This window comes from Thunnus thynnus, chromosome 18 (assembly GCF_963924715.1).
Source record: "Thunnus thynnus chromosome 18, fThuThy2.1, whole genome shotgun sequence".
NCBI lineage: Eukaryota > Metazoa > Chordata > Actinopteri > Scombriformes > Scombridae > Thunnus > Thunnus thynnus.
This window is the reverse complement of record NC_089534.1, coordinates 26,635,754-26,649,352: the sequence shown is the minus strand read 5'-3', so window position 1 is coordinate 26,649,352 and position 13,599 is coordinate 26,635,754. Positions and strand designations below refer to the sequence as shown.

The window sequence follows — 13,599 nt, the reverse complement described above, 5'->3', positions numbered from 1 at the left end:
CTGGAGTGAGCTAAAGCCCAAAATAAATCTGCTTTACTTCAGTTTGTGGAACTATAAAACTATAAAAACCATGTTCAACCGTTGCAACCGCAACACCGAAAACTGAAGTATTTTACTCATGAAAAAAGGCTTAAATACAATGAAAATTGTTAAGAAAGTCAGAATTGGCAGCAACTTTATATAGGACACTATATTAGAGGGTGCAAAGCATTTCAAAATGAGGTAAAAGTGGTGGTTTGAATATGCAATATGACAATCAGCAGTAAACACAGTTTATTTAAGGTTTAGTCAGGGTGGAGCATGGTGTCCAGCCGGCAGTGATGAGTGTGGTGTTCCTTCAAGACTTCCCTCTGAACTTGAACAGGAAGTGCCCTGTTACACCCACAGTGATGTTGGCTAGTCTTTCTTCCAGTCAGCAGAACTGCACAAGACCAGTGTGTGTGTGTGTGTGTGTGTGTGTGTGTGTGTGTGTGTGTGTGTGTGTGTGTGGATGGAGAGGCGTGATCAACTGCCAGCTCTTTAACCATCCTGGCCTCAGCTTGCGGATGGTTTTCATTTTCTTTCTGTCTACACGGGGCTGCGTCTCAGCCTACTGGCGTGATCCTCAGCTGCCTCTCTGTTTGTTTGGGTTTCTGCAGTGGTGCAGTGACATTTGAGGGGGCGGGGAGACTGCTGGGACTGTGCTCTGACCCTATTCTCCTTTGGATTTTATTGTAATTAGGCTGCAGAGGGACGGCAGGTTTACTCTGATTGCATTGTGTCATAATTAACTATATGAAGCCTTTGCTACGCTGCTAGATCTCTGATATCTGTACAGATAGGTGCGTACACAGCTGGGAGGTCACTTCGAGAAGTGGACATTGTTTTAAATGCAGTCCTATAGCTCAGTGGATTCTGGATAACCAAATGCAATGGCATAGGTTTGGTTTCATTATTTGGTTCTTCAACTGAAAATGGAAACTATTGAAATGCAATTTATATTCTTTAAATTCTTTTCAGAAGACAAACTTGGCAGTTTTTAGGAAGTTACAAACCTGTTAAATCAAATGTTTCTGAAATTTTAAAGAGTTTCTTTTTGGTGTCGGTAGGGCATCGAGGACACTGACTCATAACCTCAGTATTTCTAAAAACCTGGCTATGACCCCGGTCACTGTAAGGCAGCCTGAATGTAGCCTGAGAGGTGGAATCCAGGAGAAAAAAAGCACACGAAGTGCACAAATTCTTCCCCCGCCCATCCCTAGCGGAGATCACACCCTTGCCGTGCGTTGATGAGTTGACGCAGGTGGTACTAACATTAGTATAATAGCAATCAAAACATTGCTAGTACTAGCAGCACTAGTGTTTTTATCATCCAATTCAATTCAGTTAAACTTTATTTATCCCTGTACGGACAATTGTATGCAGCAGCTGACAACCCAGATCAACAGATAAATATACAGCAGATAGGAGCTAAAGCTAAAAACATGTAAAGGCTATAAGCTAATGGAATTGGTCATAAGTATATTAATTAATAAATACATCAGTAAATAACGATGAATATCTAAACAACAAACTAAAATGACACATAAGTGTCTAAACAAGCAGAAACTCTGCTTTCACACAAACGCACAGTATCTCAAATATAAATTGTTAATGCTCATGTCCTCTAAGTAATTAACTGTAAAAGTCTGTCTGTCTACTGTACAACGGCTGACTGATCACCTCAGCCTTTGGCCCAGCAAGGTCAGTCTTCTTCCTCACCACACCCAGTCAGCATCCTGTCCCAGCCAGCGTCTTACACATTCCATCGCACACCTCGCTCCCTGCTGGGCCTCCGCCAGAGCAGGAAGACACCGTCCCCAACTCCCCCCTCTACCCTCTACTCTTCCACCTCCTCTCTCTCTCTCTCTCTCTCTCTCTGTCTCTCTCTTTATTTCTCTGTCTACTCCTCCTCCTCAGCGTGGACAGGTCAGAGCTGCATCTTCAACCACTCTCTCTCCTCTCCACCTCCCTCCGTCCGCCCACACCTCTCTGCTTCCACCAGCATCATATGTGTACTCTTCTTCCAGCTAGCCACACTGACCCCTGCTGGACAAAAGGCGTAAAAAAAAAAAAAAAAAAAAAACTTAAAATCCTCATCAGCTCCAGGCTGTCAGAGCTGGCAGGAAGTGACTGACAGATGCCGCTCATGTGAAGCGACCACCAGAGATCCCAGCACCGCCGCCTCAGCTGACAGAAGGCACTGTTTCTCCCGTTCCTCCTGTTTTGCGATGGCATCCTTCAGGAAACAGGCCTCCATCCCTGGATGTTTAGAAGACTCAAGCTTTTTATAAACCTCCGCGAGTGTGTTATTGTGAAGCTTTAGGAAATAGCTCCTGTTTTTACTTGAATGCTACAAGTCTACGCTGTTAGTAAATGAAATTAGTATTGTTCTGGTTCAACTGCAGGCTATGAATAAACACACTGTGGCCTAGTGAATGGCTGCCTGTATGACTCCTCTCAGTCAACACGTTCCTATGTTTAATTATTCTCTCATCAGCAGTCACCACGGGGAGAGAGGATTTGAATCCATTTGGAGACAGGAGGGAGGTTCTTTGTTTACTCTTGTTGTTGTTTTCTGTCTTTTGCGGCACAGCAGAGTTGGTTTAAGGGGGTTTGTTTGTGAAGACAAAAGAGGTAGCGGGACAGACTGGGGCCCACCCCGCCCCGTCTGTTTATGTCTCCTCGGCTCCACACACACACACACACACACACACACATACCGACACATATTATACCACACAAACACATCCTCTCACTTCTGCATACTTTTCTCCCTCAGAAGGCAGATTGTTGAGACTCCATCTTTCCCTTCCCTCCCTCCCCTCCCTCCCTCCCTCCTGAGGGATCCTCCATGAACAAAGGGAAGCAGGCCTGTTTCTGCCTGGGATGTCGTCCCCAGGCGATCCCCCATCATGGCTTTATTCAGCATAAATGAAGGACCAACAACGCCTCCCCCCCTCCTCCACTCCCTTTCTCTCTCTATCTCTTTCTGTGTCTTAAGCATCCCTCTCACACACACACACCCAAAGACAGTCCCTCCTGGTGTGCGAGGGATGTGATAGAAACAAGCGCTGGGTGGTACAGCGTGTCAGAGAGACAGTGATGGGAAGAGGAAATGAACATGTGTGAGTGTGCATTCATGTGTAAGCATTGGTAAGGATGGTAAACCACTACCGGCAGCTCGTCCCTTAAGGCAGCTGGATATTGATGTGTGTGAAGAAGAGAGCGGAGGAATGAAAGGCGGGAAGAAGAGAGGAGTGGTGATGGCGGAGGGAGGAAACAGATGAATGGGGGGGAGAGTTTCTGTAAGAGTGACAGAAAACATAAATGGATGTCAGCAGCAACACAGAAAACTCCACCCTCAGCTGTTCTTACCATGTTTCATACTGTATATTCACTTCACAGTGTTCAGCGCAGCCATTCAATGGGAATCACATCCAAGTCGATCTTAATACAGCACTCAAATGCCCATATGTATGTTAAAAGAGTTATTGGTTATTGATTCATTCCTTATTTCCAACTTGTCCATGAACAGCCATGCTGTTAACCATGTTCACAGTGTTAGTTTAGCGTGTTAGCATGCTAATTAGCACTAAACATAAAGTACAGCTGAGGTTGACGGGAATGTCATTAGTTAGCAGGTGTTTGGTCGTAAACCAAAGTATTGGAAAAAATGAGAAAACTCAGGAGATCAAAGTTATTTCAATTCATCCTCAGGGGACCATGAACCAAATTTGTCTCAGCAATGAATCCAATAGTTGAGATCTATCATGGTGGCGCTAGAGGAAAAGTCAGAGGATCAGAACCATGAATGTCTGAACCAAATATTGTGCCAATCCATCAAGTAGATGTTCAGATATATCTATGAGCAGACTCAAATAGATAATCAGTCGACCAACAAACAAACATTGGTGTCCATAGAGCCACTAGCATGGCTAAGAATACATTCTACAGTTCAGGTGAAGCTGATCAGTTCTATACATCAAGTGGATATCTTCATTCTGGTTGTTGTTTGTGCATTTATTGCCAGTGTTTTTTTCCAGGCAACAAATCTACATGTGACTGTGAAGTATCCTGTGTGTTCATAAAGACTTGAAAAATCTGAACCTAGCCTTTAACATTTTACTGGATTACTAACCAGGTAGTAACTACTAACCAGGGCCTCAGACAATTAGGGGCTTCAAATACCCCAGTTTACTGTGTGGCAATGGGTTTGTGGTAATTTGATTGATCACAGATCATCAGTCAAGAGAAGGAGTGGCTGCAATGCATCATGTTGCTACCGTGGGTGAACAAATTGCTGTCTTTGCCTCATCTACAGTGGATTTCTACCTGCTTGCTTGTTTGTTGAACACTGGCACAAAATGACAGTCCTAGAGAGAAGCCCTGGATCTGTTTATCTGCTGTCAAACTACTCTGTAGCTGTGCTGGAAATATCTCTAGGTGACATCATATCCTTAGAATTTGAGCACTTATTGAGAAGAGGAAAAATAAACAAATTACAAAATGACCAAATCGGGCCTAAAAGTGTTTTATGAGTGATTTCTTCTCTAAACAGACTTTTAGACGTTGCCATTTTAGTCATCACGCCTTGTTTAAGATTTCACAATAAGTCAGCCACTAAACTTTCCAGCCTGGGGATTCCCACATTACTTTTTGTCTGTCAAATATCAATATTAAGGTAGATACATGAATACATTTCCATGCACTTTCATCAAAGTTCATATGCAACTATCAGTCCAGGTACCTTAAAGGATTGTGGCCAAATAAATTGTATCTCAGCTTTTAAAACCAGAAGATATGAAGGAGGTGAGATGGACTTTTTCAGCTCAAAGTGCATCAGAAAGTGGGAATACAAAAGAAAAAAAAGATGAAATATGAGAAATGCAAAGAGAGGAGGAAGATGGTGGGGGAGCAGCTGAGTGGCTGGACAGATGAAAGAGTTTGGAGGTGCAGAGAGGGATGGATGGGCCCGAAGAGAGCTGGTGGTTAGAGAGGAAGAGATGCACAGAGGACATCAGAGAAAGACACTAATGGCTGTGTGGGCGTCCAGGCTGAGAGGTCTTAAAGGAGCCTCTCTTCCTGCCTCCTCTGCCCTTTTTTCACATTCTAGACATTTAGCAGACACTCTCTTTCAAAGAGGCTAAACTTCAATTCATGTGTCACCAACATCACACACTTTTAACTGAGTGCAGAGGCTGAAACAAGAAGACTGGAGAGAAAAAGCAAAAATATTTCAGCTTTGTTTTTCCTTCAGAAGTAGTTTAAAAAATGGGCTTATTTGCTTTCTTTCTGCGAGGTCAGTACGTGTTTAGCCTAGCTTAGCGTAAAGACTGAAATAACGTTAAATAGGTGACATAGATGGTCTGCCAATACTAAACATAAACATCACCCATAGGTTCCTGTTGTCCTTTTATTTGATGAAATTTTCTATATTGAATAAACTGGACAACATTTTTAAATTGTCCCATGATTTGACTCCAAATACATAAAAATATTTTAGTGTGGAAGGAAAAGATTGATATCAAGCTCAATGTCTGTGCATTAAATACTGTATGGAGCTGGAGTCATGACGTGGTTAGCTTAGTTTAGCATAAAACTGGAAGAGTTGTGTGTTGGAGCTAATATACTTCTTGTTGGACAACACTGCACCCATCTGTTGTTAGTAAAGAAACAGTTACAGCAAGTATCTCCTCCTTAAACCACACATTTTCTTTGGCATTAGCATTTCCTAATTAGTGAGCTTTAGAGGTGTTGGTATGTGCTTTCTTTCTTTCTTTTCTTTCTTTTTTGTCACTCAGGCTAGAAGCTAGCTAGCAGTTTCTTCCTTTTAGTCTTTATGCTAAGCTAGGCTAACTATGTCCTGACCACAGCTGTGCATTTACTACATGGCTTCCAATAATCTCATCTCACACATGCCAATAAATAGTTTGGATTCAAACTGTGAAATTATTTGTATTGTTTTAAAATTATGCTAAATATAAAAAAATGTATAGAAATAAAGTAAGTGGACAATATGAACTTAGTGACTGATATTTATGTTTAGTGGACTGCTATTGGTTGTGTGTGTAATGTTTGCTGTGAGTACATAGTTTTTATAATATAATATAATATAATATAAGATTTTCCCTCTCCCAGACCTTTTCAATCATTATTTTTTAGATTAGTGTGTATTTTGCTTGAAAGCAAATAAGCAGTTATGGTAGTGTTGAACTGTTCTAGAGCTGCTGCAATTAAATTAATGGGCAACTATTTTGATAATGAAGTAATTGTTTTAGTAATTTTTTAAGTAAAAACACCCAAAATTTGCTGGTTTCAGCTTCGCAAATGTGATGATTTAAGGCTTTTCTTTGTCATGCATGGTAGTAAACTGAATATCTTTGGGTTTAGGACTGTTTGAAGACACCACTGTTGACTCTGGGAAATTATAAACAAGCATTTTTCACAATTTTTTGACATAATCATAGACAAAATGATTAATCAAGAAAATAATAAACTCTTCCTTATATAATTTGCATTCCTTTTAACCAGTTGATGATTCCTGTTGACTCTCACACTGTTTACATGTGTTTAAGCAGTTTTATTATAGGTTGCTGCAGGGCTAAATAAACCCACACTGCCTTCTAGAGCCACATGTTGTCCTCTACTTTGCTGAAATACAGACTCACTTGATCCTATATGTTTTCCACATGGACATTATTAGTGAAACTAGAGCTCTACTTTGATGTGTTCAGAGGCAGACAGCATGTCAGCACTTACAAAATAAAATGTATTAATTCACTTCTTCTGTTTTTGCTCTTTTCCATCTTCTCCTATCCCTCTCTCTCTCTTTCAGTGAAGGGGACTGGTGGGATGCTCGCTCGCTCACCACCGGTGGCAGCGGCTACATTCCCAGTAATTACGTGGCTCCAGTGGACTCCATCCAGGCTGAGGAGTGAGTAGTGTGTGTGTGTGTGTGTGTGTGTGTGTGTGTGAATGCTCCTCAGAGACCCACGGTACACTGGCGCAGGGCATGCGTGGTGTCTTTCATCTGGAATGTGCTCTGAAGTAGCTGGAGATTACTGGACACAAGGCCGCAGACTGACAGCCGCGCATTTGCAGAGTTAACCTTCAGAGGGACGAAAGTCAGGAGAAAAAGTCATAGTCATCCCACAACTTCTACAGTTTCCCCGCAGGGTGGACGTTTCTATTAGCCTGATAAAATGACTTTTATGTGACACTATAAAGAGATGGATTTGGAATTTGAAATGCCAGACTGTGGGTGAGAGGTAAATAAATACATCTTGGTGCAGGCTTCTTTTTTTTTTTTATTTTACAGTTCATTGAGTGCATACATTTTTAGCATGGGTGGCTACAGTTAGAAACCATTGAGTTTCACACATATGACGAATGGAACTGGAGGAGTAAAATAATACAGCAAGTGTATTAAGTTTTCTCATCAATTGCTGCTTAGAACTAAACCACCGCCAGACCCAGATCCATTAGTCAGAATAAGTTATCTGAGTAAAGATTTAGTCAGTTCTCTGTGATTTAAAATCTCATTATGAGCCCACTGGAGCATGCTGGGAGTAAAAAACAGAGAGGATGGTGGGCTCAGCTCTGGTTATCAGCACAGATACCTCTGTGAAAGACTGCACACGTTGGTGTCGTATCACTCACATTTCCTGTGTATTTTTCCCTCTCAGTGTGCAGTTACAGTACATGTGAGAGGAACTTTGAAAGGTTAAGCTTTCAGGATTCATTTTTAAAAGTTTCACTTCAATTTTACTGTTGACTATTGTTTCTTGCTGCAGTGTCATTAGGAATAGATCCTCCTTTGTCTGCTCTAGTAAACAAATCATTATTATTGAAGATTTCTCTTTCCTCTGCTATGAATTAAGTATTTTTTTTCCAGGTTATAGACCGTGACTAAACAATTATTTATGCACAGGTCTGCAGGGAAGAAGGCAGCAGGCTGTGACTGTTACAGTCCATATAACAGTCTAGCTGCTGGGTTAGAGTCAAATGCTAATATACAAACCTAAACCTGACTTAATTACTCCGATGCTCCAACACATTCATTATAAAGCAAACAGCTGTAAAAATAAGACCAAATAGCTCTTACAATTATCACAGTTACTATCTCTAAAGCCATGTAATTATTCCTCCTGTTCATACTGACCATTATAAGATCTCTTCATAACTTTAACTAGTCATGTTCATCAAATCATTAAGCATTATCAGCATGAATAAAGTGATTTGTCATTAGTCAGGTGAGTACAAGAGACTGTACACTTCTGGTCCCTTCTCAAAATGACTTTCAGCAACAGTCCAGACCATGACAGCTCAGTAAACTTACCTTACGCATGACTAGAGTGACTCTCCAGAGCAGAGAGGCTGCAGTACATCCTGGTCTACTAAATCTGCTGTTTGTCTCCTCTGACTGCAGCTGGTACTTTGGTAAACTGGGCCGTAAGGATGCAGAGAGGCAGCTGCTGTCCACTGGCAACCCTCGGGGCACTTACCTCATCCGGGAGAGTGAAACCACAAAGGGTAAAACCGCAGACACACTCACATCATTAACCTGTGTGACACTGAGTGTGAGAGAGAGTGTGTGTGTGTTTAAGTGTATGCCATGTCAGATTTACTACAAGCACTGAGAGACCATTCACATCAGCCTGATGGTGTAATTACAAGTGGGACCTGTGGAGGTTTTCTGAGCTCTGATATTTCCCTCATGGCTTTTTGTGTGAGCTATAGCTGGATATAGAACCTCAATACTGTTTACATGGAAACTGAATTGTTGTCAGGTGCTTAAAGTGAGCATTACTTATTATGAAATCAGATGTTTCCTGATTTAAATCATCCTTTTGTTTAGTTTTATACTGTATTTTTTTGTTGACAAGTTTTTAATGTTTGGTTAATCAAACCCTGATCTCTCCCTGCAGGTGCCTTCTCCTTGTCCATACGGGACTGGGACGATGTGAAAGGCGATCATGTTAAGCATTATAAGATCCGCAAGCTGGATAGTGGGGGCTACTACATCACCACCAGGGCTCAGTTTGACACACTGCAGCAGCTGGTTCAGCACTACTCAGGTATAAAAGCTTTTCAGTGACATTTAGACCGCTTCGCTTTTGTTTGTAGAGGTTTATTTTAAGAACATGTTCTGGGTTATGCTATTCTGATACTCTGGTTAGTAATTCTGGTTGATTGTAGGACAAGTCTGATTAATTTTAGGACACATTCCAGTTAATTCTAGGTAGTTATTTATTTTAGGTAATCTGGTTCACATTAGGGTTTATTCAGGTTCATTTGAGGATTTATTCTGGTTAATCTTTGAATGTATTTTAGTTCAATTTAGGGCATATTCATAGGAGTGTTCCAGCTCATTTTAGATTGTATTCTGGTAAATTTTAGGATATTTTAGAGGAAAATGGCTGTGAATACAGACAGGAGTACCTGCAGGGCAGATTTTAAAGCTGCATCAGGCAGCTTTACACTTTAGAGACCCCAAGTGATCTCTGAAATTAAAATAAATTGAATATATGGCATCCCTGTAAGTATTATTAAGATACTGTTCTTCATTGTAGCCTCAAAATTTGCAGTTTGTATTTTTGATTTACATAAAACCTACAGCAATGGGAGAACATAATATGTCAATGTGCCAGAAAACTACCAAGGCTGCCCCTCAGTGGGCCAGAGTAAAAATACATGAAGGACCGCCTTGTCCCACTCTCTATTAAAAAAAGAAACCTGCATATGTTACTGTAGAGATATATGTCATGTCGTAAGATCTGTATGTTGACACCGTGGCCCCATTTGTACAAGCCAGAATAGCAACGTCAATGTCTCACTTCCTATCCGGTGTCCATTTCCTTGAATTGATCCAAAAATGCATCGCAGACGCTGTTACACTGGATAATTGCATTTAGTGTGCCAGCACATTTCACACGCAGGAATAAAAGGTTGCACTTAGCATGAGACACATATAGACAGAAATGGAAATGTATGTCAGATCGGTTACATTTGCACCCTTACTGCACATACATGCATTTATTTCAGTGCAGCACAACAGAGCAGCAAACAGGTAACATCGTGTGGTAGAGAGAGCGGAAAAGGCGTTTTGTTAGCACCCTTCCTGAACAAACAGAGACAGGGAGTTAGTGTGTCAGAGTTTCAGTTTGCATCACTGTGAGCTCATCCAGATGTGTGTATTCTGGCCGTGTGTGCTGTCAGGAGATGGTCACAGCATCTGTGCCGCTGACACACATATTTGATTATTAGATTTACGGGATGAGACAGCGATCACTGGTTTAGTTTTACTCATGCATTATTTCTTTCTCTGTATCTCTTGTTTGAGTTTCTTTTTGTGTGTTGTTGTTTTTTTTTTATTCTATGTCTTTGAGTAATGATGATGTGTATTTGAGTCTGTGATCTCATTTGTTCTTTTACATTTGTTGTTTTGTAACTCCCATTCATTGGCTCCCTCTCACTGCAAAAAGGATATTTTTCCTGCCACGCTCCAGTTGGCACATTGACATATCGATGTTTAAGCCCTAAAATCAACACCATGGATTTTCTGTATGTGTTTGTGTCATGGCACATTAACCGTCCCTCTACATTTTATCGCCATTCTAGATGACGTATGGAGCAGACAGCACACCTTTGCAAATAACCTTGACTCTTTTCAGGGCTCCTGCTTTTATTGCTTTCTGCTTTCTTCTATTTTTCATCCCTTTTTAAATGAGAAAGAAAGAACACATGGCCTTGAGAATCAGCGAGGCTGCTCAACAGAATGCCAATCATATTTAAAGTGAGACTATGTAACTTTTGAAAGAACAAATAACACAATCTTCTTACAAATGAAAAGTTGAATACATAAACAATAAAACACACATTTGCTCAATTCATTCATTCCACTCAGGGGTTTTGCTGCTACAGCCTAACTTGGTCTGTTATAAACAGTAGAGACTTTATGTCTCTTCTCTACATGTACTACTGGAACATATGGAAGCCCATTTCTGCCAGTAAAACAAAATTATGAGTTACTAATTTGGATTTACAATTTCTAAGCCAAGATAATTAGATTTATTAGATAGTGAGTCAACAATTTGACTTGCTGTTACTGTTTCATTTTGATTTCACTAAGTTAAAACAGAGTTTACTAATAATAATAATAATAATAATAATAATAATAATAATAATGATAATACATTTTATTTATTATTTTATTTAAGTTAAAAGTAAGTTAAAACTGAGTCAAACTTGTGACTTACTATCTTTGTGACATAATCTACCTAATGTTAGATTAAAAGTCAATATTATGAAATAGTGAGTCAAAATTATGACTTATGTAAATTATGAGATAATAAGTAATAGCAATTATAATCGCAATTATTAATAGCAAAAGTCAGCATTTGACTTACTCACTAAATCATCATTTTGACTAACCATGAGTATTTTTGATATTCCTAACGTTTCATCTTTTTTTCCTGGCGGATATGGCCTTCCATAGTTACACTATATTTTGCATGTCATAAACACTATCATGAAAGTACAACAATGAGTAAACACACTGTACTTCACCAGGAGACATTTTAGTTATTTCCTGCTTCCGCTCGGTCTCAGTCACGTAGCCCAGTGATGATGTCTTTAAAGCGACTGAGCATCATCCTGTAATTGCCTCTTGTGGACACAGTGGCTGCTGTTCAGCAAAAGTTACATCATCCCACTTTAATCACATAAATGCTGATTATCGCATCTTTCAGTGTATTTTGACAGCATATGTTTTGGTTTGTCAAAAAATAGGCAATCCCAATGAAAATTAAAGCAGTGTATGTATGTATTGCTTTCAACCCATCCATTCATGTGCTCAGATGAGTGTCATTTTTTTAAACTGACACTAAGGCGAGCTAAGGTTGGAAATTGAAACTGCTCAGGTTTGGTTATTGATTACAAAACTGTCATAAATCATTATATTCAATTATTATCATTATGAAGAAACCAAAGCAGAGAGTCTAGTTTAGGAGGTTGAATAAATTGATCTACTACAGAATGTAGCACAATGCAAAGATCCATCGCTGACAGGCTCTTCCTTTAACATGAAATTAGCTGTCAGTAGAGAGTAATGGTTTCAACTCATTAACTCCGATCAAAGCTCTATCGCTCGAAATTCATAATTTTAAACTGCCATGTCTTTCTAGGAAACGCTGCCTGTTTTGATGTTTCCTGTGTGTATACAGTCCACATATTGACAGGTTTTATGACAGCCAGCAGAGTGAACTGAGGGCTGTATTGATGCCTAAGTGGAGCAGCTGAGGCAGCAGGCAGGCAGCCCAGATGGGCTTTGATGGCAGAGTTGCAGGTTGAGCACTCCCACGGGTGTCACACAGGCCTTTATCTCGTCTTTACTGCCCCATGCAATCACCCTGGAGTCTTATCACTGGCAGCAGAGAGGGGGGGGGGTCACTTTGTCCCCTCGGCATTAGAAGGTAGGGAAGGGGGGCTCTTTCTAGATATCAGCTTGGAGGTATCAACGGAAACTCTACCATAATCCACTGGCTTAATCGATGACAGGCAAACACAAGAGCTTCCTCCAGAGTAAAAGCAAGAGATGTTTGACTTCATGACACAGATGACATGGTGTCATCAGCTAAAGTGATCGAAATGGAAGCAGCTGGAGTACCACTCAGCCGCCTAAACAAGCATTAGGCCACAGACTGTTAATGCTTCTCACGGTGCATAAAATCCCTGTCTTTATGTTTAACCACAACTGCGTCCATATACATTTCCTAGAAGAGCGACTGACGGCCCCAAGCTATCTCTTTACATAATTTACCATCATTATCGTAAAGCATAGGTGAGTCGAAGATGCCATGTGCCAAAGTGAGTGTAGCATAGAGACTACACTTCTTTTACGAGCTGCACTGATACTCTCTGCTTTGGTACTGCAGCAGTAGCAGCAGCATGAGAAACTTTTACTGTGTATTCATTCAGCAAGATTGTTCCACCACAGCAAGAATACTGCTATAATATTTTTATTCACATAGAGGACTCCTTAGATGGCTGTACATGGGAAGTGAAACATCAAATGAAATTCAGTGATAGAAAATTATGAAATGCATAATTTTTGTATGCCTTATTTTATATTACAGTGCAAATCATTTCTGAAAGTAATAAAATGCGAGTCAGAAAGAAAAAACAATGTAGCAACATTCCTCAACCGAGGATAATTGTGTGCCTTATCCTAGTTACTAGTATTACTATTACACTGGCAATTGGGTTTACATATTTGAGACACACAAAATAAAACATAAGAAGAGGCTCAGATAATATGACTTTTAGTAAAGGTCAAGTTCCAAAAACAAATATATCCAGCTGCAGCCGCATGCATAAACGTGTGGTATCTACAGGACACACTTGGTTAGGGTTAGGCATGAGGAGGGGGGTGGTTAGGGTTAGGGTTAGGGGTTTGTGTCATATCATATGCCGTTAGGGTGACAACATCGGTTGGGGTCATATAGTAAAATGGGTGTGTCGTGTAGGGTTAGGATTGGTCTGCAAGATCGCAGCTAGATCCGTCTCTCCAAAAACACT

The 13,599-nt window shown here is 40.4% G+C and overlaps 1 protein-coding gene across 6 annotated transcripts in view; it reads left to right on the top strand.

The window, feature by feature from the left end:
* fynb (FYN proto-oncogene, Src family tyrosine kinase b) overlaps positions 1-13,599 on the top strand; it is a 77,126-nt gene that overhangs the window by 50,152 nt on the left and 13,375 nt on the right. For all 6 annotated transcript variants that reach the window (XM_067573176.1, XM_067573179.1, XM_067573175.1 and 3 more), the window contains 3 exons: positions 6,857-6,955; positions 8,450-8,553; positions 8,949-9,098. In XM_067573176.1, the coding sequence (XP_067429277.1) occupies positions 6,857-6,955; positions 8,450-8,553; positions 8,949-9,098 (353 nt within the window). The remainder of the gene's footprint in view (positions 1-6,856; positions 6,956-8,449; positions 8,554-8,948; positions 9,099-13,599) is intronic.